Here is a 25,497-nt window from a genome sequence, read left to right on the forward strand (position 1 = left end):
CTTAACATCGCTAACTATATCCGAGGTCTCGCGGGAGCCTCTTTCGGACCGAACCCCGCCCTACTACGCAGGGCTATACTAGCCTATATACTAACCGTTATACACCACGCTACGGAGATATAATAAGAAGGACATAGAGCTCTAGCCTAGGGCCGTACTAATATAATTAGGAAAAAGTAGTACCGGTCCCTATCGGGGCACCTCCTAAGGACTAGAAGGATAACTAGAGTATAGATAACTATAATTAAAGCGATTCTGCTAATATAGAAAGCGGTCCCTATACCCGCCCTATACCGAGAATCCGGTATACTCTGCACGGAGGAGCACGCCGAATACCTATAATAGAGATACGCGATTAGTGAAATGCCCTGTCCAGCCATATCTCTAGCCAGCCAGTACTATCAGACCTAGGGCTTCTAGAGTTCGGAATAGCGACCTTTAGGTATAGAAAATAGGGTGTAATAAAGATATCTTCTACTAAACTAAGGGGGAACCATGCTAAGGGTATACGTCTTAGCCGGTCCGGTCTAACTATAACCCGAGTATCTATACTACGCTATCCTCGCGCATAGTCCGGGCGCTATATATTCCTTATCTGTACGGATAGTACCGGAGCTATATATCCTTTATCCGCGCGGATAGCGTCCGCGCGATCCGTTTAATAGCTAAGCGGAGAATACTTACGCTATCCTTAATAGAGGCGTATTATATATCCCGGGTAATAAAAGCCCTACGTCCCGCGAGCGGTAGTCCGCACGGAACTAATAGCGTAAGGCATATAGACTCCTACGCTTTAGGAAAGCGGCGGCGCCCGGTTATAACTTAGTAACTATAGGCGGTAATAATACTTATAATAGAAAGGAAATAATGGTTATACTAATATAATATATTACGCTAATTACGCTAACTACTACTCCGTATAATAAGATATATAAGGGGGAAGTAAATCGCTAGGTAGCGAAGCGATAAGGAGTAAAAGGGGAGAGACGAGAAAAAGAAGAAAATAAGGCGAATAAGTAGAAGCGAAATAACTAACCGACTATCTCCTATAGCGCGTTCCTTCGCCTATATCTAAACACTTATACTAAACTAATACACCGAAAACCTAGTATCTAAGCCACGCCTAGTTTCTAATCTCTAGGCTTAGATCTTTATAACCTTAGAAGGCCGCGGGTTAGTATCCGGGAAGCCCTAGCCCGATATCTTATATTAAATGATAATAGCTATATTACCTTTCGTAAGATTAGTCTTTTCTTTCTTAACCGTTTACTATAAGATTTCGTAGGAGGCTATAACTCCCTTTATCCCGTAGAAGTCGTAATAATAGGCGATAACTATTATACGCCGGATAACTACCTCGGCTAAGTCGGCGGTATCTATATAGCGTTAGGCTAGATATTCTCGCTTAGTATCCTTTAATACGCTAAGCGTATTTAGTTTAGCGAGGTATACTAGTTTACCTATATACTAAAAACTAATAAGCAGGCCTGGCTCGGCGGTATTCTATATATCGTGGTTTACTATATACTCGTTAAGGAATAAGGCCGCCTAGATATCGACCGGAAATAGTAGTATAGCGGCGCGTAAGCGTTACCTAATCTCCCTAAATATCTATTCGCTATACGTAAACTTATTATAGTATATAAGCTAGGAGGGGTTATTGAAGCCAGCCGCGAAGCTAATAGCCGTCTAAGTGTATAGGATCTTATAGCTTAACTATATAAATGTAGGCTTCGCTAAAGGTAATAACGTATAGCCTTAGTAAAGGCGCTTAATGCCCGTGATAGACGATAGTGCGCTAGCGGCGGGTAATACTAAAGCACCTAATCTTAATCCGGCGAGAATAGCCGCGGCACTATATATAACCGGCGCTAAGATACTCTATAGCGATTAGAGGAAATCTTAGATAGCCGCGACGTGAGGCTTAATATTAGAGGGGTAATCCCCCGCATAGTCGAGGAAGTCGGCGCTACTAATCCCGTTATTTTATAAATGTTCTAATAAGTTCGCTAGTTTTAGGCTTAGCGATATTAGTTTGTGGACTAACTATAGAATATAAGCTAGTATAACGGTATCGCGTAGTTATAGAGGGGGAGTACTAGGTGCGGACGTATATACGATTATAGTAGTATTACCACGCGGTAGCGGTAAGCCTAAGGGAGTAACACTAGAACCTACGCGGCGCTAAGAGGGGGAGTTTAGCAGGAATTAGCTATTAGAGGCCTTAGGGGCGTTATAATAAGCTATAGCGAGGTATTACTCGAAGGTCTAGGGGTATTAGGGCTAGTTAGCGATATCGATATTATTATCGAGTAAGAACTACGGCTAAGGGTACAAGGCGATATTTTATTAGGCGATATAAACTAATACTACTTATTCTGCCTTTTTGTATTAGGGCGAATACGGTATAGCGGAGGCGGCGGTCTAGCGGGTTATCGTATCCGGCGTTAATAGCTTCCTAATAGTACCTTATAACCGTGCTTTTATTATCCTACTAAAAATAAGTATCCTTAAGCCGAAAGTGGCCCTAAGGTGCCGTATTATCGATAACATCAATTCTGATATCGGATTCGGACTCTACGTCCTTAAAAGCACCGGAGACCGATATCGTAGCGAGGCCGTAGAGGGCGCGGTGAGTTATATACTATAGGACGGCCCGTAGGGCTAACCGAACCCGATACTAGCACACTATTATAGAGCGCCTAGAATACGACGACTAGAACTAACCAGGGGCGTGTAGCCCCGGGAGAGCCCTAAAAGTCCTAGGTACTAAGCGGGCGTACTAAAGGCGTACTATACAAACTATATACCTAATTTTCCGGACTACTAGCTAACGGGGTAAGCGCCAATAAAGCGCTAAAGCTAGTATAGAAGATCCTTTAAATGTAATACTACGAGACTATTATAGGGAAACCGCTACGCTAATAACCCGGTAGCGATATACCCTCCCTTACGATTAAAGGGCTTACCGATATAATCTAATAAAGGATTAAGGGTATATTAATAAAACTACTCGGGGTAATAGGACCTAAGACCTACGCCTAAGTAGTAGGGAGTACGCCCGCGTAGCGCTAACGTATTAAGATAGTACCGGTAAAGGTTATACCTACCCGACACGCCTAAGAACTAATAGTCTAATACGGAGATACTAAGACTAACCTTAAAAGCCGAACCCTATAAGAGATTATTAAGGTGGTTAATTAAATCGCCCGCCGTGTAGATATAATAGCCGTATAACGACTCCCGAGTAGCGATATAATTATCACGTTTAAGTATAGGAATAAGTGGTGGATAGCGAATACTAATAATTAGGTTAAAGGGGTATTTAGTATAGGAGCCACGATATAAAAAAGTATATACTAAGTTATAGTAAAAGGAATACTAATAGTATATTTATTAGTCAGCGACCCCGATACGGCGCTATAAGAACTCCGACTATAGAATAATGTAGCGATTACCCGGATTAAAGCTAGGAAACCCAGGAATAACGTAGCGCGGACGGCGTTACTAATTATTATGGTCGCCCGCCCTAAGGATATAGAGCGACTAGTAAAGGAGGGAGTCTTCTTTGATTACGGATACTATAATAGCGAACCTTATAACCCCGAGATCTCCTTATAACGGTGCTTTGAATACCTTAATTTCGGATATAAAGTAGGCTAGTACTAAGCGATAGAAGCGCTATACGGGTGTTATAGCAGCGTGGAGTCGGCGTACTAAAGGGGCTTCGCGGTATACGAAGCTAAGACGGACCCGAAGAAGCGGCGCTACGCCGCCTATAAGGGGCTATACGCGGTGTTTAACGATAAGTGCCTAAATAAAGTAAAGGAGAGGGCGCGGACTAAGAAGGTATATACTAATAGGGTAAAGGGATTTAACCTTAGCTAACTCGAGAAATATAGGGCGGAGAGGGAGTATAGCGTCTTCGTGGTATCGTAAGAAATAATAGTAATCTCCGAACCGCCCGGGAAAAAGAGAAAATAAAAAGGACGCCCCCTAAAGTTATAGAATATACTCCTTAGATCGCGTACTGCCCTCTCCGCGCTTACTTAGGATAATAACCCGATTATAAGGTTCCTTGATACTACCTTTTAGCCCCTATAAAGCCTTACCCCTTACCCTAGGGCTATACCCGAGGCGTAACTATAGAGCGAAGTAAGCGCGGCGTAGCCGCCCGAGATAAATAATTACAATCGTTTAGTAGAATATAAGGGGATAGCGGGATAGAGTATAGTAGGCGCTCTATAACCGTAGCGGATATAATATAATAACGGTAATATAGCCCGGGTTAGATAAGAGGAAGAACCCGGTTTACCTAAAGGGATATAATTATAGCATAGTATAGAGGAGTAAGCGCGCCCTACTCTATATATATAAGCGGTATAAGGCCGCTACGTTTATATAGCGTACGAGCGAGGATTAGGCCTAGGCTATAATTAGAGTTAGAATATAATAGTAGGGGATAAGTATATAGGTAGTATACTTACTATACTATAAGGGAGGAGAGTAGGAGACCCTGATATATAGTCTCGCGAAGGAAGTTAGACCGCGAAACGGCTTAAAGAGAGGCCTAAAGGCTAGATTATAGAGAAATACCTCTTACCCTATAAGTAATCGATTAGGCGGTAAACTAGATACTATAGGACCTTAATAATATCGCGGATATTATAGCGCCGCGCCGCGAGCTGGCTGCTTTCCGCGATAGACCGCTATAATAAACGCAGGAAATAGTAAAGGCGAATAGGGAGGTAATAAGGCTAATATGGCGCTATTATAGGCAGAGGTCGTGGAATAGGTAGGATAAACTTAAGGAGGTAGAAACATATCGCGATATACTAGTTAGGATAAAGAAACGGAAGAGGAAGTATAGCGCTATCGATATAACGGTAGCGGACCAGAAAAGCCTCTAAATACTATAATGCTAGGCCCGGATAGTATGCTACCTGCCCCTAGACCTCCTATTTATCCCGCCTTTATAGCGTAGCGAGGGCGGACTAATCGTAATAATATATAACGGAAAAGCGATAATTCTTATAGCGAAGTTTTTCCCCCTACTATACCCTATAGAAAGTGGGCGTATTAGTAGCGTACCGAGGATAGCGGTAATACTACTCACGTAAAAGGTTATAGAGGAGGAGGTCTAGTAGGTTATATAATAAATAGTAAAGTAGAAGGTACCCGGAGAGGACGGCCTACTAAATAGATTCCTACTCGTCTATAGCTAACCACTCTATAGGCGATTAGTATAACTCTTCTCCGCGAGCCTTAAGGCCGTATATTTCCCGTAATAATACTATACCGCTAAGGCAATAGTGCTTAAGAAACCGGGTAAACTAAAGGAAGCTTATATATTAGCCTTAGAGTAATAACCGATATTACTCCTAAGTGTAATAGGGAAGGTCCTTAAGAAGATAATAGTAGGGAGAATTATAATTATAGCGGAGGAGTACCGACTCCTCCTTACCGGATAGATAGGTAATCGAAGATACCGTGATATAATAGTAGTAGTTAGGGCCGTTATAAAGGGAGTATACGTTAGATAGGAGCGTAGCGGGGCTATAACGTAGTTAAAGCTTAATATCCAGGGCGCCTTTAATATAATACTATACTAAAAACTTCTTAAAGTCCTCGCCTAATACGCTTTCCTAGACTAGGTTATAAAATAGACTTAGTCATATCTTATAGCGCGTATAGTACGCCTACGCTTTAACGGCGATATAGCGTATTAGGTAAATATTTAGGCGGGAGTCTTTTAGGAATCGCCCTTTGCCCTAATCCTCTTTATACTATTTGTTAGGACTCTTTACTAAGAATTAATCCGGATACCGCGGGTTATAGTAGTCGGCTTTACCGATAACACAAATATTATAGCTTTTAGATATAATATGGCCGTACTACGGGCGTACCTTAAACGGGTATAGTATGTCTACTAAAGCTATGTATAAAGGAGTAGGTTACGATTCGAGCTAAGGAAGTATAAGCTTCTCCACTTTATAAGAAAACACGACCCGTTACCGCTCTAATTACGCTTTAAGGGCGTACCGGCGCCGTAAGTTATAAAGATAGAGGTCTTAGGGGTTATCCTTAACTAGAAGCTTATATTCCGCCCCTATATCCGGAAGCTTAAAGCTAAGCTCCTTACCTAGAAATACGCCTCACGCGCCTTATAGCGTTAGTATAGGGCTATTATATCGGCGATACGCGTAAACTATACTAAATAATAGTTCGGAGCGCTATACTATACACGGCCTTAGCCTTTTATACGATAACGGGTAAAGGGGAGAAGCCGAGTAGAGTACTAAAAGGACTAGCCAGCGAGTAAGCATAATACCTATATATTATTACTAGCATATATCGGGCTACGGCTATTAAGGTAGTTAAGATAAAGATATAGGTCCCCCTCTTTAACTTATACTATAACGCCTTAACCGTGTAAGCGGTGCTACTAGTAAAGGGCACCTAGATAGAGTAAGCGATACTTTAAGTACGATAAGTAGCCGAAGCGGCTATATAGCGTAGAAGATATAGGGAAGGAGTTAGGCCCTACCTAAGGTCCTAGGGGGTATCGAAGTAGGAAGTCGAGTCCTGGCTCCTTAGGAGGGAATTAGCCTAGCGCCTTTAAGAGATATAGGCGTACCGGTAAAAATAAACCTTACTACGCTAATATAGTAGTATAGCTATAGCGTGGATACCTTAATTTAACCGCGTAGCGTTTAGGAAGTATAAGGACCTTACGAAACTATAGAGTTCTATCTTTACCTAAATACGAATAAAGAAGATAGGCCTTTATTACTTCCTCTTTATAAGAGGCGTGCCGGATATAACGACACCGTGCTACTAATACGCCGATAAAGGGCCGGAGATAGCGGAATATATCGCGTTATAGTACCGGGATATATTAGGAGAGATATAAAAGCGCCTTACGGCTAATACGGGTACGCGTTTACTAATAAAACGGGACTAGCTCTTAGTACGCCGGAGTAAGAAGACCGCGGAGAAGGTCGCGAAGTGGTTCTTATAAACCGGGCGCTTTCCGGACTTTAGACTAGCACGATAACTAGTATCGGAGGAGTAATAGAGCCCCTATAGCGCTAGAACCTTAGGCTTATATACGGGGGAAATAAAGACGACTATAAAGAAGGTAAGTAAAGGCAGAGTAAGATATTTATTAATAGCCGTTATACGGCTATACTAAGGTCGCGCTACGACTAATTACTCCTTAGTATTTATATACTTATTAGAGTTATCGTTATTATTATCGGAGCTAATTACTTTATTATCTAGTAGGATAACCTTATCCTCGGCCTCGGCTTTATCTTCGGTAGCGAAGGCGGTAAGGTCCCTAGATAAGGGGAGGGGGATACTCTACGATACGTATTAGTAACGGGGTTAATACAGGGAAGGTAAGGAGCGGCGACTTATAAAGTAAGCGAGGAGGGCCTTTAGTATCTCGCTATTATAAGCGTAGCTAGCGTTATAGCTCTACGGGGGCGCGGCGGCGGCGATTACGACTATACTAATACTATTAGCGCGGCGGAAAGAGGCGCGGTAAGCCCGGAGGGCGCGGGTGTAGCGGGTAGCTACCTATTAATACTTATAGATGTACTATAATAGGATTAATAATAAGGATATAACGCCTATAGCGTAACGGAGAAGGGAAAACCAATAAGGGGTATCGGGGAGGTATAGGCGGCGGCGGCGGCGGCGATAAAGGCGGTAGCGGCGTTTTAGCAGGGTAGGGGGATTTAATAGGAGGGTTAGCGGAGCGAGGGCATATTAGGGGCGTAGCGGGGATAAACCGGGGTATAATAGCTATTACTACGGTTACTATTAATATATTTAACGTAATAAGCGCCCGCTCCTAAGCCGGGTTAGTAGATACGATATAATAGGGGCGTAGTGGGAGCGTAGCGAGAACGTAATAGGACTACTTACTAGACGGGTTCTAGTAAGGCGAGGCCTAGAAGTTACGTGCTAGAGATATAACATATAATACGTAGGGGGACGAGTAAATAGTAAGAGTAAGTATAAGCGCGGACTATACCGGGTTAGAATATAAAGCGAGGGCGTAAAACGGGCGCGACGATAATAAAGAGGGGGACTTATAGTTAAGGGCTAGGGGGTAGCCGGTCCTTTACCCGTATAGGCGCCGGAACTGGCTCCCCCTTTAATAGTGGAGGACTTATTACTAGGTATCTAAAGGGGTAGGAGAGTTAGACCGAGGCGGGCGTTATAGGAGCAGAGCGGGGGCGGCGCGGAGACGGTATAACCCGGGACCCCGTTAGATCCCTTACTATATAGCCGAACGGTACCGGGGGATCCCGAATAGGAGTTCTAGGGCCGTACTTATACCGTACCGACTACGCGAAACTTACCTTAAAAAACGATAGCTTAAAGGGGAAAAGAAGACAGGTGAAAGGAGAGAGGAAAAGAGGGAGGTTTATAGGAAAAGGGAGCAGTAGATTAGCCCTATAAGTCATTACACCTTCTAGGAAATAGCACCCACGCCTAGTCTATACTATAGCGCGTACCCCGGAGAGCCTACGTAGCGCGAGTAAGGGAGGTATATAACTAAATAAGGGCTACTACAAATAATAAGTATATAAAGAAGGATTAGAAATAAATAATAAATAAAGGAAGGAGTAAGGAGGGGGGGGCAGGCGCGCCCACTCCCCTTATAGCAGGGAGGGAGGGTATAAAGGGTGCCGCGGCGAGGGGAGAACCTCGCCGGATCCGGAATAACGGAATAAAGGAAAGGATAGCGGCGAGGAACCATGGGGATAGCGCACCGAGGGCGCGTACGACCCGACACGGCACCCACTAAACTAAACTAACTAGCCGACCCCTATTAGCTATTAGCCCGGAGGTAAGATCCGGTCTTTAAATAGCGATAAAAACGAGGCCGCGGAGCGATACCGTAGCGGCTATACACGATAGAACTGCTTATGTAATAAGAGCGTAGGGGTTTTTATCTATTAACGGTTTCCCCTCGAGAATTAGAGAAGGACTATTGCCTAGGTGGCTAGCCTAGCTTAGCTAAGCGAGAGCAGAGTAATAAATAATAGTATTATCCCACTATTACTAATTAAATGCTAAACTAGTAGATTATAGCCTAGTAATAATATAGTTCTTATTACTAAATAGAGTAAAAGCCCTAAAATAACCTTTGAATATAAGCCCGGCCCCTGATTCACCTTTAGCGAAGTACCGGGAGAACTCTTATTAAAACTCGCGGTCTTTAAACCTATAGATATTGGTTAGGTATTTAACGATATAGTATAATAGGAGGCTTACTATAGATAAGAGGAGTACGGGGTAAGAGCCTAGTAAATTAAGGGAGTAAGAAGGGTATATATAAGAGATAATAAGATAATAACTAGGGAACTATAGCCTATTTACTTTATAAGTTATAATAGTGATTATATACGAGAAATAGGGATTATAATACTTATAAAGATAGCTATTATAGTAAAGAGTAAGACAAGATTAATAAGCGTGGCCGAACGTGTAGGGAATTCTTTTATAGTCGGGTAGGAGAGCGGGCTAATCTAGTAAAACGGCGCGGTTTATATTATTATTATTATTATTTCGCGCCGTTTTCCTTTCGTATACCTACTATTCGGAGATCGGATAACCCTTATACCTTCCTTTCTTCGAGTTCGAGGTTATTCACTATACGTGAATAGCGTATAGTTACCTCGGGTAACTTACTTTCCGTATTCCGCGCCGGGCGAGGCTATAAGGCTAAGCCGGCATCCCTTAAAGGCCCTTTACTTTAAGTATCTTTTAACCCTTTAGTCTCTTTAATTTCCCCTAGTCCTAATACTTTATCTGCCTTAGCTTCTTTGATTACGGTCTATAGAGTCTCTAAGGCCTTTTACTATTTCTTAAAGGCCTTAGCTATTTCGGGTACGTTTATAGCTTCCTTTAGTATCTAAATATTATACCAACTAGGTTATCCCTTCTATCGAATTAAGTACTCGATATAAGGCTTACCTCGGCCTTTCTTAGTGATTCTCTTAGCTAGGATAGCTTTAATCTCGTAGTGCTTATATAGGTTACACTATTCGTGTTTATCCTTATTAGGGTCGCCGGGATAAATAGGCCCTCTATTAGTTATCCGGCTAGGGAATAGGTCTATACCCGGTTCCTTCGCCGGTTATAGATAGGAGATACTAATAACGGGATAGATATTAAGCGTTACGGGTAGTTATAGAAGGTAGGCTAGTAGCGAGACCTATTTCTTAACCTTAAATAGGCCTATTCATTATTAACTAAGCTTCGTTAAGGGTTTATTAGGTAGCGAGTAGCTATACCTAAGCTTAATAAAGACGAAGTCCCCGGGGGCGAACCGAATACTACGATACTTCTTATCATATAGCCTTTTTATATATATCTAAGCTAAGGCGATTAATAGTTTAGTATCTTCCTAGGATAGTTTCTAAGCGAATTACGGGTTCGTATCACCGATTATATTAGAGGACTATTCGTTCGTATATAGTATAGTAATTTATTCGGTAAATAACCTAAGACTTCGCTAAAGGCGTTACTTAGGTTAAACTATAACGCGATAATACCCTTTATCCACGGCGCGTCTAGGTATATAGCGAGGAATATAGGGATTACGATCTCGACTATCTATCTAATTCTTCCGTTTAGATAGGCTATTGGTCTACGGGTACTATACTATTAAGAACTTAAGTAGCGTGCCCGCTTCCTTCTAAAGCGTTATCTAAAAGGCGGATAGAAACTTAGGGTTATAATCGGAGATAATCCCTTTAGAGATACCCTAGTTACTAAGCTAAAGGAACTAAAAGAGGATATAAGCCTAGTCCTCCGCTATATAGGAGGTATACCCTGGAATAAAAAGGATAGCCTTAGTAAACTTATTCGTTACCGTAAGGAGGGAGTTAAATAAGGGGAAGCCCTCCTTTTACTAAGGAGAGCTAACTAAGGGCACCTCGGGTAACCTAATAATAAAATCTATTACGATAATATACAACGGAATAGGGGGTATTATAATTAGCTATATCTCGCTAAGCGGGTATTGTAACAGAGCAGGGCCGTAATGACACAAAACTCGATTGTCTAGATGATAGGAATTGTGATGGATGATCTAAATCTGGATGAAAATCTAGATACAAGAAGATCTGATGAAACGCTCCTTATATAATCCGGTCGGTCACGTGCACCTATTTGACCCGATTGACCGGTTCGCACCACTGACCTGATTGGTCAGAAAACGAGCGGCCGACCTGATTAGTTATCCTGACCCCAATAACCGATCTGCGCGGTTATAGTATTAGTATTTAGTCTAATTAGTAGCGTATGCCGAGTAGTTAGCGATATAAGACTCGATTTCCTTACGGAGCTTAGAAATAGCGAATCAGCTAACTAACTCGTACTAGGTTCGCTTAACGCTAAAATAGTAGCGCTTATCGTAGGCGGCCTAAATAAACTCCTAATATAAGGAGAAAGAGATATAGAGGCGATACTTCCCGCTCTATTCTAGGTAGTAAAGGAGCTTATTATCTAACTCAAAGGGGATCTTAACCGGCGAATTATAGTCCTATAGCTAGGTAAGGATAAGTCCTTATATAGTATTATTAGTATAACTATCGCTAATTCTTTATTATAGATTAGCGTTTATCTCAAGCTCGGAGAAATAATAAATAGCCTAATCACGCGAAATCCGTTTTAGTTCGCTATTATCTTCCGTTTTCGGAGGGTCTATTATAGGTAGCCGGGAGAGGGTATCGGCTATAATATTCGTTTTACCGGGGATATACTAATAATCTAACTAAAACTAGCTAAAGAACTCCGAAGAGAGAATAAGCTTTATATTTAGCCTAGTTTTATCCGTGCTTAATAGCGTAATAGACTTTATAATACCGATAGTACCTCCTCTAGCGACTATAGAAATAGGCACGAATAAAAGGCAATACACTACTAGACCCCCCGTTAATACCGCTACTACGCCGAGATAACGGCGATAGCCTAGCCACTAGACACACGGAGAAAGCCAAAGTCCTTAACCGGAAGTTCTTCCTACCCCCCCTCCATACTACCCTTAGGCCCCTAAGCGCGGAATTTCCCCCTAGATAGGATATCCGCCGCGATATTACCGTAGCGGGCGGGTTATTACTCGAAGAGGTGCCGCTATACGACTATAGTAATCCTTAAGAAGGAAGGCTAGCCGTCGGCCGATTATAAGATAGTAAATGGCTAGCGACCGATATCACTCCTTAGTATAATAGGTAAAGTCCTTAAGGGGATACTAGCTAACCGTATCGCCGCCGTAGCGGAAGAGTATTAGCTCCCCCCAGAAGGATAGATAGGTAAATAAACCGGGCGGAGTATAAAGATAGTAGTATAGAGAGTAATAAAGGCTATAAGGGCGAGCTAGACCTATAGCGGCACCGCTTTAATACTCTAAATAGATATTAAAAACGCCTTCGATACTATCCTTACTCCTATCTCCTTAAAGTACTTAAAAGGAAAGGATTCCCCCGATAGCTTATTACCCTAATTAGTAGCTTTCTCTAAGACCGTATAGCCTAGCTATTACTTAATAGCGAAATAATCCCCCCGCGGTACCTCCGCGGGGGTATACTATAGGGCCCCCCGATCTCCTTTATCCTTTTTATCCTATATATCTTTACCCTTTATAAGGAGCTAAAAAGGGTACTTACAATAATAGTAGTAGGATTCGCTAATAACACGAATATTATTGCCTTTAGCAGGACGGAGGTATAAATATAGTATTATCTCGACGCCACGTAGAGTGCCTACCTAAATTAGGAGATAGTAAGCGGACTATAATTCGAACCGGCTAAGTGCGTCTATATCCCCTTTATAAAATCACGCTAGCCCTCCTTTACCGTGCTCCCCCTTAGCGCTACTTTAATACCGGTAGCGGAGGCGATAAGGCTTTTAAGCGTATAGCTTAATAAGAAACTCGATTTCCGGTAACACGCTAAGAAGATAAAAAGCCGACTAGCTATATAAATATACGCCCTCTTAAGGCTTAGTACAGCAGTATAAGGGTATAGCTTCGCGGATATAAGAAGACTATACCTTATAGTAGTAAAATTAATAGCGGCCTACTACGCCTCGGCTATCTATAAGATAGGGGCCGGCCCCCGGTATAGCCCTATAGTGGCACTTACAGCGATATAGAACCGGTGCCTTAGATTAGTAGCCGGAGCGTATAAGGCTACGCCGGTTAGGGTCCTCGAAAAAAAGACCTTTATCCCCCCCCTTAACCTATACCTCTTAAGCCTAAATACCCGAAAGATCCTCCGGATATAAGAAGAAGGGACCGAAGATAAGATATTAGGCGGAGTATATACTGCGGGAAGAGCCCTAATAGTACCGAACTAGTATTATAGAACCTATACCGCCCTCGCGTGGATAGTATAGCTTACTGCCCTAATAACCTAGGCCGGAACCGCGCCCCCGCGGAAGGCCCTTACAAAGGAATAGGGTTAAGCCTAGATAGAAGTTTAGCGGCCCTATACCTACGCCGTAGCGGCAATAAACCGCCCCTTAATATAACACTCCCTCCGGAAATACAAAGGGCTCCTTAAGCTATAGAGCTCTGCACTTACCTAGATTATAATAGAAAAACTAGGCCTATAAGTATTCCTAGCTAAAGTAAGGGTACCGGGCTTCCTATTACCGCGGTACCCTTACGGGGACAGAAGGTCGGAAACGGCGGAGTATATAGTACTCTAATACCAGGAAGTAACTAAAAAAGACTATAAAGACCTCTTCGGTACCGTAGGGAGACTACTTATAACTAGAGGAGTTTTATATAACGTATTAGAATACGATACTAAGGCCGGGGTAATTATAAGGTAGTTTCTATAACGGAAAAGACTTAAGGACTTTCGCCTTACCCTTAAAATCATTAAGGCCTATAAAAATAGCGATAGCACCGAAGCCAGACCGGAGCAGAAATAGAATTGTATAACGAACTAGTTAATCATTAGTAAGGGTCCTATAAGCCAGGACCTTAGCGGTATTAGCTCGGCACTAATAGGGCGCTACTGATTATTATTATCCTTATCGCCCTTAATAGCGCTAATACTACTCTTAATATACTTAAGGCCCTAAAAGGACTAGTTAGCGAACTATTACCGCTAGGGGCCGTAACGGGGCTAAAAGGAGGCCACTTATAAGGTGCTCTAGAATTAGGTCTATCTTACCCTCCTAACGCCTTATTAGGCGAACTAACTCCTATAACTCCGCCGGCGCGGTGCCGCTACGGCCACGACTAGAAGGTAATACCCGGTTTAGGACCCGGCTAAAAGACCGGGACGCCGTCCCTAAACGCTCCTTAGCCTATAGCTTATTAGTAAGGAGACTACCACGGCACTGTAGGGGGATACTTATAGTAGCGACACCGTTACTACTAACGGCCTTTACCGCTATATACGCCTTATAAAGGTCTATAAAACGCTATTACTGCTTTTTAGTAGCGGAGGGGACCTATTAAAATAATTAAAATATACTCCTATGGTATACCTATAATACTATAATAGCACTAGCACGACTTATATTCTTATATAGACACCGGCTATTAATATATTAAAAACAGGCTATACTAGTTCCTATAGTGTTAAAGCAAGCCTCTATATCGTTTAGGTAAGTGCCTAAGCGCTTACTATAATATATATAACTATGCTAAGTCAGCTATTACGGCACCGTATTAACACTATTAGGGCTTATATACGGTATAACCCTAATTAAGCCTTTCTTATAACGATTACGATTATTACTTTATACCCTAATCGCCGAGACTAGCGCTTACTATTCCGTAATAGCCTCAAGTTTCTCGGGGTCGTAAAATACCCCCTTTTCCGCTATAACGATAAACCCTAGGTATTTAACCGTCTTAATGCTAAACTCGTACTTCTTCGGGTTAAGGTTTAGCCTAATATCTATAAAGGCACCAAGTACTCGCTATACCTTCTTCTTATAGTCCTTATAAGATCCGTCTAAGTAGATTAGGGTATCGTTTATATACACGGAGACAAAATCGTTAAGGAACTCCTATAATAACGAGTTAATATATCGCTAGAGCGTTATAGGCGCGCCGATTAACCTAAAAGGGTATACTAGCTACTCGAATAGTCTAAACTAAGTATAGAATACGGTCTTATAGTTATGTCTAAGAGCTATCCGTATTTTATAGAAAGCGGCTATAACGTCTAACTTAGTAAACCACTTCGCTTTAACTAGATTATGTAGTATCTTTATAATTAAGGGGAGTAGATAGCGATCTTACTAAGCAATCGTATTTAAGGCGTAGTAGTTATAATAGAATCGGAGGCCGCCTCCTAGCTTGCTTACGAATAGTATAAGCGCGGTAATAGCTAAGCTACTCGTATAAATAAATCCCTTATCTATTAGATCTGTTATCGTCTTCTATAATATAAGAAGCTCTTTACGCGATATATTATAAAGTAAGCCCTATAGTAAGGCTTATTCGTTACTATTACTATCCTTTTATAAATAGACTTCATAGTTAGCGCTAAGTCGGTATAGGGGTAGGCGTATAGAGTATAAGGGCGTGAATAAATCGCCGAACTCTTATATTATACTCTCGGAGATATACTCTTACGGGTTTACCGGCTCCTTTATACTTAGAGCTTTTTCGATATTCTTTAACGATATAGGCTATAAGCCCTTTTCCTATCTTTTTCCCCTTTAGTGCCGTAATCGTTAGTATAGTCCTATAAGCACGGACCCTATTATTAATACTATAATACGGATCTCTTATACTACCTTCGGCTTTTCTTCGCCCTAAAGTCGGATATCGATATCGGCTACTCCGTAGCGAAGCCTTTATTCCTTAGCATAAAGGACTATATCGTTATATTCTATCTATAAAAGCCTAAAGAAGAGATCCTAGTTTAGACCTAGTATTATATACGCGAAAACGCGCTCGGTATACCCTTATATATCTAGTGTAAAGACTACGATACTGGTATTACTAGCCGGTTTAGTCTTATCCGAGAAGCCTTTTAATAGTTGTTTCTTCTTATTAACTAGTAGTAAGCATATTTTTCGAGTAAACTTTGTATTTATAGCGGTATAGTAGTTATAATCCGTATCTATAAAAGTGTTTATTAATTTACTATTATTAACTCTTACTTAGATTAATACTAACTCGCTCCGTAATAACGGTTTAAATTCCTCCTACTCGTGTTACTCTCGCGCCGATAGCTTTAGTACCCGATTCGTACTAAAGCTACTCTTTTTCCGAATCTTCGGTATCTTCGAGAATATCTTCGGATTCCTCCTCTTAAGGGGATATTCAGGCTACTATATCCTTCTTACTCTTATAGTGCTATTAAACGTAGCACTTCTGCTAGTAATTCTAATACGTAATATTCGCTTGGCGGTTAGGTTTTTATTAGGACTCCTTAGACTCGCCGACCTTATTAACTCTACCTATAGCGATATTGCCGTTAATATCCTTAGCCGGTTTATAGGTAATAGGAATTAGTCGGTACGACTTAATAATACCCTCCTATCTTTACGCGATTATTTATATTTATTAACCTACTCGGTATAGGTATTAGGGAGGTTAGCTACGACTAGGCTATTATATCGCCTATTATTTAGGGCGCTATTAACGAACGATATCTTAATATAGTCTACCTAGTTATAGCCTCCTACTTATACTAGGTTCCTTTTAAAGGTAGGTAGGAAGCGCGCGAATGGCTAATTGGGTTTTTACTTTATCGATCGGAGGGTATTAGTAGCGCGGCCTTATTCGTTATAGTCCTTATATATATAGTCGAGGTAGGCTATAAATCCCTCTAGGTTAAATTTACCATTTATACCTCTGTTACTAAAAAGAGTACTAACTACCTACCAAGGCTAGGTATCTAAGCACACGTTGATTATATACTATGCCTTTTTATTACTACGAAATAGCGGGCTATTACGTTTAAGTTTTAGTTGTATAGCCTAGGACTAAGCGATGTATTCTATACATTTTCTACTAAATTTTACGGAAACGGCGACCTACTATACACGATATAAGAGTATAGGTGCCGGTACCGGGATAGGTATAGCAGTCTTTGCCTTTAGGGGCCTAGGTAAGGGCGAGGGCGTGATAACTAGGGTGAGCGTCGGGTATATCGTAGGTACGAGTTACGGGTTAAGTTAAGACCTTTTAAAGACTATTTATAGGCTAGCAATTATATTATAAATAGGGGCGATATATCCTTACTATTCTCTATACGCGTTATACTACGCGTTCGTCGATCTTATTATATAAAGTCCCTACGACCTGCCTTTAGCCCCTTAGTAGGCTCGGGGCGAAGTGATTGGGACCTCCTTCTATATAAGCATTAAAGCTTATAATCTTAAGAGTTCGAATATATAACGGCTTATTAAAAGTTATTCACGTATTAAGGCCGAAAATATAGTTTATTCGAACTAAGGAAAGAAAGGAGGAAAGGAAAAGTCTACGCAGTATATAGGCGGCTAAGTATATATAGAATCGCACGGGCCTTACTAGGAGGTCCATGCTTCTTAGTCCCGGCCACTGCCGGGGACTATTCCGCGGGCTATAGCCCATAATAGAAGGGAGTATATTCTATAGGATTCTTTATTAGAATCCTCCTCTTAGTTATCAATAAAATTAGATACCCCCTTTAGCGATTCTTTCGGCTATAACTTCTAAGAGTCGTTTTTAATACTCTTTTTAACGCTTTTAGCGTCCTTTTCGATATTCTCCCGAAATCCTTTCTAACATTCGTTATCCTAGGTCTTACTATTCCGGTCGCAGCGTTCTAAGATCTCTTTTAAAGGTATATATCCCTTCCTTCTAGCTTTATTAATATTAGGGCATTTCTATAAGGGCTTATAATTATATTTACTCCTCTTCTTATTAAGGTAGTCGTAAAGCCACTCTTTCTTTAGAGAGGACTATTAATTACCCTATTATCCCGATTATATCGGCTAATCCTTGCCTTCTTTATCCTTACCTAGGAAGGTTACCATATAAAAGGATAATACGGTAGGCTTTTTATCGAGTTAGTACGGGTAACAGCGATAAAGCTATATCGTATACACTCGTCTATAATAGATTAAATTAAGGGTAAGTCTTTCTTATCTAACCGTAGGAGCCTTATAAAGCGTCTCTCTAACTATTTTAGTACTACGCTACCAATAGCGTTAAAGAAGCCGTTAATCTAATCGTCCTTAGTATCGTAGTTATAAACTTTATACGTCTTAGCGTCGCGGTATAGCTTAATAAAGTCTTTTAGCTAGCGCTTATAGGGTATACGCCTAATATGTTAGAAGTATTTATCCTAGCGTCTCTTAATTAATAAGTTCTAGGCGGCGTTTATCGACTTAAGATGCGTTTTAAGAGCCTTTAATATGTCTCTTACTTCCTTTTAGCCGGTATACTAATCCTTTAAAGCAGGGCTAACTATCTTCCCGATATAGTTATAGAGTACTTAGATCCCTCTCTTTTTAGCCTTATTCCAATCCTCTTCCACCTACTAGATTTTAAATAGTATATCCTAATTACCTTTTCCTTTAATAGAGGCTAGAGGCGTTAGTAGATCTATTCAAGTACGGCGCTTCGGCCGTTTAGCTTCTTTAAGGTCGGGATTAATAAAGTCGGCGATATCGTGGGAGTACACGATAGTTATCATGGCTTTAATCCAAGGCCTCTAGTCTTTCGGAGTAATAAGCGTTACGAGGCCTATAATAGGCACTACTATTGTGGAAGCTATCGTTATACTAATAAAAAGCAGTGGAATAGAATAAACGGAAAGGTTAATTAACTATCCTAAGCACTTAAAACGATAGTACGATTAAAACAATAAAGTAATTAAATAAAACTAAAAGAGGCGGACGTTACTAACAATTCTAAACTACCCGCTACAGACTTAAGGCTGATTTTAGTAGCCTAGAAGCTATAGAATTAATCGGAATAGCTTCGTTTATTAGAACGCCGGGCTTATAACTATTAGAATATAAATAAGGTACGCGGAATTATATATATATTTATCTAAGTGAAGTTTATAATACTTTATAGGGATGTCTAACTATAAGGAAAAAGCAGGGGAAATGACTGTGGATATATAGAATCGAGGTACTCCACACGTCTAATATAATATGGGTTATCACACCCCGATAAGGTGGCTATAGGCATCTGATAATAATACTAATAATAATAACAATAATAATAATAACAATAATAATAATAATAATAATAATAATAATAATAATAATAATAATAATAATAATAATAATAATAATAATAATAATAATAATAACAATAATAATAATAATAATAATAATAATAATAATAATAATAATAATAATAATAATAATAATAATAATAATTTCTTATTAATATAAATATAGGATTCCATTTTCCTTGGGATTCCTTATATAGTATATAGTATACCTATAAGACCGTAAGCGGGAATAGACCGGAGAAAACCTATAACGAACTCGGTAGCGTTATAGGAGGAAGAGGGAGGATTAAAATATAAAGGCCTTAGGGGATATTAATTATCTAATTCTTATAATAGGGTAAGGCCTTATTCCCCTTACCTGCCGCCGGATATAGCAGGAACCCACCTAGGGGAGGCAGGAGACGCCTACCTCCCCTACTCTTTTTATTAACCGAATAGAAATAAAAAGGGTATAATCCCCGAGGGATATAGGGAGCCCGAGGAGGGAAAGCCGTAGCTACCGTATAGCGGAAGCCTAGTAGCGCCCCCTCGGCCCCTATTCTACTAATAGAGATTAGCCTAGGCTAACCTACCTAACTATTAGCCTACTATACTTCCCGTTAACCATCGGCCTAAAGGTAAGATCCAGATACATAATAGGGATAAACCGGGGCTATATTAGCCCCGTAACGGCACCTCTCCACCTAAGGAAGTGTATAGAGGTTTTCCCCGGGTCTTACCTAGGTTTTCCCCTCTATAGCTACCCGAGAAGGATCATATAGCCTAGAAAGGCTCCTATAGATAGATTAGTTAGGATAGTAGAGTGAGATTAATAATAATAATAATAATAATAATAATAATAATAATAATAATAATAATAATAATAATAATAATAATAATAATAATAATAATAATAATAATAATAGTATATAGTAATACTAATAAAACTAAATTCCTAACTTCTAAGCTATATTTTAGCTTTCTACTAGACCTATATAAGAACTATAAAGAGAATATTAGTACTTGATTTTTAATCTATATAAGGTTTTATTTTTATAATATTTACTCTTTTAGTCTATAAAACAGCAGGGGTCCTAAACGCAGTGTTTTAGTGTAAAGTGGTGTCCGAAATAGGGGGTTTCCCAAAAGGTGGGGTGGGGACTTAGTATAGATCTGTATTTATACTGCCCAGGGTAGTTTTACAAACCTATACTAACTTTATTAGTTGCGTGCAACACCACATATACGCTCTTTTGCTTATTCGAAGACATACTTATGATCGGACACTACACTACGATTATCTTGTCGGATTGAGACATTTGGGCTGCCCTCTCGCCTTGAGCGAAGTTTCTATTGCCCGGCACTATGCCATGACCAAACCTGACGTCGATGGCGCAAAGATCAGATAAACTTCCGAATAAAATTTGCTCCCGATGGGAACCGTTCTCGACAACTAGTCCCCCTTCTTAAGATTCAAGATTCCCAGAGGATGTCCAATTCAGGGACAGGCTCCCGATGGGGCTCCTTCTTGTCCCAGGCCGTGGCAGGGATGGAGGCGCATCTCGACAACATGCTCGCTGAAGGAAACGGTACTATGTCGGTCAGCAAGTCTACTGAGAGCTCAACTAACACGTCCACCACCCCCGCTACCCCATATGAAGCTCAGGGCAAACCAGGTGAGCAAGATCTGGCCTTGTTTGGCTTGTCCTCCATTGCTTACCGCAGGCATCAAGTCTTGTCCAAGCCATTATCCAACAACAACCGTACTCACGATCGACTCCAACAACGCCTGGCCAAAGTCGTCGCGTCCGAAAACAACCACTCTCCATCAAATGCCGATACCGCGGAAGACAGGCCGAGAGCCGAGATCGCTGGATCTGCATCAGTTGGCAATCCAGAGACTCCGTCCTCCCGGAACTCTGGCGAGATAGCATCAAGGCCATGTCAGACATCACCGGTATCAAATGATTTGCCAAAGCAGCCGCCTAGTCCTCCGTCAACCCCTATGACCGCAAGCGTAGAACAAAGCGAGGACAGAGAATACCCGTCATTGCCCTCAAAGACCCGATCCTTGGATGATTCAGACAACGGGCCACGTCCATTGAGTTCCGAAAGGCCAGCAACCAGACAGGAACAGTCAAAACCTCCACCCAGCACCTGCCAGAATTGTGTCGCTTACGAAGCACGAATGTCAGACCTCAAGGCTGAACAGCAAAAGGAAACCCATCGTCTTGTCGAACAAATCGATGCATTGCAGGCAAGGCTGCAGTACTTAGCTCGGGAGGCTAGTCTCTCAGCGAAGAAGTATGTTGCAGAGAGCGCTCCTGGGACTGCCGAGCGTAAGCTAGCAGAAAAAGACGAAAAAATATACCTCTTAATGGAGGAAGGGAGGAGCATGGCAGTTACAGAGCAAAGACATCGAAACATTATCAAGAAGCTCAAGACAGAACTTTCGACCACTGAAAAGACCGCGGCAACCCACCAAGAAAAGTATACAAAGGCCGAGGCTAAAGTGGAAGCCCTACAAACCCGAGTCGCTCAACTTGACGAGCTCGAAGAGGTCTATGATGAGTCGCAAAGACAGCTTAGTAGCGTATGTTTCGAGCTGGAGTTTTTACAAGCAGAAGTCGTTTCCAAGGACGCCACCATCGCAGATCTAAGAAGACAAGTGCATGCAGCCCTGGACGAGACTGAATCCGCATCATCCAAAAATGCCATTGAGGCACTTAGAGCTGAGCAACAACGAAACAGGGAATTAAATGAGGCTATCGACTCCCTCAAGACCGAAAAGAGCTTAGTCGTCGAGGATGCCAACAAACGAGTCGCTGATTTTGCCGACAAGGCCGATAAAGCAGCAGAGCGGGCGAAGGCTGTCGAAGTCGAACTTAGGAATGAGCTACAGGCAATGGAGGGCAGGTTGGAGGCAATGCGTGCGCTGGCAGAGGAAACGTCTGCTGGGGTGGTTGGAGACACCCATGGTAAGTTACTTCGTCAGATCGAAACTCTCCAAGCGCAGCACGCAATTGCCCTGGAGAACTGGCAGGGGATCGAAGCTAGCCTCATTGCCCGGGTTGGAAGTCTAGAAACGGAGAGAGACGACGCTCGACAACGGGAGTCGGACATGCGGAAAAAGGCTCGAGAGATGGTAAGACATTCGCAAATCACCGTACAGTTACAATATCGCACTGACAAGAACTTTGTTTCCCCCTTTTAGGCATTCCGTTGTAAATGCCTGGAGGAAGAAGTAGAAAATCTAAAGGACAAAATCCCAACACGGGAACAACAGGAAGAACTAAAGGCCCTGCGAGAACGGTTCGGGTCATTGGAAAAACGAGCCGAAGCTGCCGAAAAGGAGGTCGCCAATGCGAGGGCGGAGGCAGACAAACAGCAGATAGTATGTCAGTCAGACCGAGGGGATAACTTTGACCGCAGGCTTTGGCTAGAGGAAATACCAGCTGCGACGTCAAGGGTACAGAGTCGTCCCCAGTCGCCGCTACTGTCGATCCCCACACGAACATATAGTTCCGATCTTCTTATGCTTCAGGGAGCGCCGAGCAGGACTCGAAAGATTTCCACACCGGGCAGCATGGTGGACGGAACTTATGACTCGCTGCCATCTGCTAGGCGATTGTCAAGCCAGGCCCATATGAGACAACCAGTGCTGCCCATCAATGCAGGTCTCACTTCTGCCTTTATGATCTCCCTGGAAGAGTCACAGGAGCCAAAGAAACGACCTGCGTCGCATGGGGGTCGACGGGACGAGGTTTTCGATACTGCCGACACATTCTCATCATCTCCGCGGCAGATAACACAAGATCTGGCCTCTGTGTCCACCGCCGGTGCCGGTCCGTCAGTTCAGCTGGTGGAACGTATGAGCGCTGCCATTCGAAGACTTGAGGCCGAGAAAGTGGTATCCCGGGAGGAATTGGCTCGAATATCCAGCCAACGCGACGAGGCCAGGGCAGAGCTGGCCGCGCTCATGAAGGAAGTGCAAGTAGGAAAGGCTGCTTCGAAGAAGGTCTCCGACCTGGAGGTGGAGCTTGGAGACATCAACTCCAGGTATCAGACCACACTCGAGTTACTTGGGGAGAAGAGTGAGCTCGTGGAGGAGCTGCGAGCCGACGTAGAGGACGTCAAGGCAATGTATCGGGAATTGGTAGAAAGGACACTCAAATAATACTACGAAGTACTCTGGCCGGTCAGGCGGGCATCTATGCTAGCAGGGCCGTATGCTTGGCTCACATAATGGTGGTCGGTAGTCGAAAGGGTCTAACACAAGATCCACACACGATACCTTTTAAAGCCCGATGCCCTCGGCCTCAATAGACCGTTCAATGTAACGACGAACCTATTATCTCCCGTATGAGAAATAACGCCGGTGAAGGCGCAAAGGGGGGGTTATATGTACACACCTCTTTGTCGGGTGCTAAATCTAAGGGGAGAGACCCTTCCGTGCTTCGCCGGTCAACTTCCGCGCCGGCCTTGATTAAAGCCACCGCAGTATCGCCTACACCCGCGAGCATAAATCAAACGTGATCCCAGTGAAGAATTGAGGAGGCTCTTACCGTGCCCTTCAGCCACGGCATGGTGTAACGGGGTGTATCCGGAGTCATCAGTCGCATTCAAAGGGCTCCTATGTTTGAGAAGCAGGCTGACCATGGGCACAGACCCGATGGCTGCTGCACGGTGTATTGCATACTGTCCCCGCTTATCACGGACCCTGGCGGATGCGGGAGGATCTTGGCCGAGTAGTGTCTTGGCCATGTCGAGGTTATTCCTCGATGCAACAAAATGCAAGGCATTCTGGGATATGGTTCAGCCCCGGCACCAGGGATGATGTTGCTTGTTGTCCTACCTGTCCATTAAAATCTGAATAGTCATGACCAAGGATTAGCAGCTTTCCCCGAACAAGTTATAGGTGGAAGCCAGGCTACGCACTCTTCACATTGCAATCGGCTCCCGCCCGCAGCAACAATTCAGCTATTGCATCTCCGTCTCTCAGACTAACGGCAATCATAAGGGGTGTCCAACCCATATCATCCTAGGGAAGAACAACCGATATTTCAGAGACTGCGACGAAACCTAGAAATAGTTCGAATTGAAGAGCTTAGATTTACCTGGACGTCCGGATCAAAGTCGCGTTGCTGGGACAGCATTTGCACCATTTCGGGGTTATTGGATGAGACTGCCCAGTGGACAGCCAATCGCCCATCTTCGTCTTTGCGGGATGCGAGCTTCGACTCAGCCTTTGAGGGAACCGTAAGCGTCAGTTTCTACTTGGAACCAGAAATGACAAACCTTGAGTAGACTCTCAAAAAGAGAAACTGCATGGGGAATAACCTCGTCAGCACCTAGCCCTTGAAGGTAACCATAAGCAAGGCGAGTGTGCTGTGATACTACACGGTGGTGGGAGCAGGACCTTTGCCATCCCGGGCCGCCACATGCAAGGCAAACGGCTCCTGTCGTTCCGTGTCCATAGTAGTGACGTTACTTCTCTTCTCCGGTATCCTCTCCGGTTTCTTCTACGGTATGGGCACGTCGATGAAGGCAGGGAATGCAAAATTCTCGTCAGAATAGTCTGATTGGAAGCATTATGTGCACGGAGGTGAGAATAGGTTTCTTTTGCCGCCTCGGGGAATAACATGGGTAAGGTTAGTCCGGCTAGGGCACTTGGTTATTCCGACTAGGGTCCCACTGACGGCACCTTGACAATAGCCGCCACAGGTGCTGTTAGTACCAAGATACATCCGTATAACCTACCTGCCTACGTTATATACGTTTAATTAAGCGATATCGTTAGTTTGTTTAATTAACGATATTGTTAGTTTATTTAATTAACGATATCGTTTGTTTATTTAATTAACGATATCGTTAGTTTATTTAATTAACGATATCGTTAGTTTATTTAATTAACGATATCGTTAGTTTATTTAATTAACGATATCGTCGCGCCTATTTAATTAGATATAATGGTTAATTTAGACTATTTCCTAGACTATTACTCTATATCTCTCCGTAGCTATTCCTATAACTTATAAATCGCCTTCTCCATTCTAGACTAAGATACAGAATTAGCCGAGCTACCTATTACCGAAGATAGCTATAACTAGTCTCGACCTCGCCCTCCACGCTATCCACGACCTCGGCCTTAACCCCAGCCTTAATCCCGGCCACGCGGGAGAGCCTATTATTATTATTATTATTATTATTATTATTATTATTATTATTATTATTATTATTATTATTATTATTATTATTATTATTATTATTATTATTATTA

General features: G+C 42.4%; 2 protein-coding genes across 2 annotated transcripts; one reads left to right on the forward strand and one right to left on the reverse strand.

Moving 5' to 3' along the window:
* The first annotated feature begins 20,455 nt into the window (after positions 1-20,455).
* Positions 20,456-23,568, forward strand: SODALDRAFT_335254 (hypothetical protein). The gene is made up of 3 exons (XM_028612406.1): positions 20,456-20,893; positions 20,951-22,362; positions 22,432-23,568. Exons 1-3 carry the CDS (start codon positions 20,707-20,709, stop codon positions 23,392-23,394), a joined length of 2,562 nt encoding a protein of 853 aa, XP_028464843.1. The 5' UTR covers positions 20,456-20,706; the 3' UTR covers positions 23,395-23,568.
* Positions 23,538-24,876, reverse strand: SODALDRAFT_213770 (putative proteasome regulatory protein). The gene is made up of 6 exons (XM_028607295.1): positions 24,637-24,876; positions 24,516-24,541; positions 24,335-24,463; positions 24,156-24,258; positions 24,073-24,086; positions 23,538-24,020 (listed from the first exon to the last, which is right to left on the reverse strand). The coding sequence occupies exons 1-6, from the start codon at positions 24,692-24,694 to the stop codon at positions 23,682-23,684; spliced, it is 669 nt and encodes a 222-aa protein (XP_028464844.1). The 5' UTR covers positions 24,695-24,876; the 3' UTR covers positions 23,538-23,681.
* Between the last annotated feature and the right edge of the window lie 621 nt (positions 24,877-25,497).

Source organism: Sodiomyces alkalinus, assembly GCF_003711515.1.
Source record: "Sodiomyces alkalinus F11 unplaced genomic scaffold SODALscaffold_8, whole genome shotgun sequence".
Classification (NCBI taxonomy): domain Eukaryota; kingdom Fungi; phylum Ascomycota; class Sordariomycetes; order Glomerellales; family Plectosphaerellaceae; genus Sodiomyces; species Sodiomyces alkalinus.

What these genes read in the sequence shown, in the direction of transcription:
- SODALDRAFT_213770 (XM_028607295.1), bottom strand. Translation starts at nt 24,694, where the DNA reads ATGGACACGGAACGACAGGAGCCGTTTGCCTTGCATGTGGCGGCCCGG. An exon ending in TTTTTGAGAGTCTACTCAAG is followed by an intron (nt 24,464 to 24,515) that starts GTTTGTCATTTC and finishes GTTCCCTCAAAG; the next exon opens with GCTGAGTCGAAGCTCGCATC. An exon ending in ACTTTGATCCGGACGTCCAG is followed by an intron (nt 24,259 to 24,334) that starts GTAAATCTAAGC and finishes GTTCTTCCCTAG; the next exon opens with GATGATATGGGTTGGACACC.
- SODALDRAFT_335254 (XM_028612406.1), top strand. Translation starts at nt 20,707, where the DNA reads ATGTCCAATTCAGGGACAGGCTCCCGATGGGGCTCCTTCTTGTCCCAG. An exon ending in TGAAGCTCAGGGCAAACCAG is followed by an intron (nt 20,894 to 20,950) that starts GTGAGCAAGATC and finishes GCAGGCATCAAG; the next exon opens with TCTTGTCCAAGCCATTATCC. An exon ending in GGAAAAAGGCTCGAGAGATG is followed by an intron (nt 22,363 to 22,431) that starts GTAAGACATTCG and finishes TCCCCCTTTTAG; the next exon opens with GCATTCCGTTGTAAATGCCT.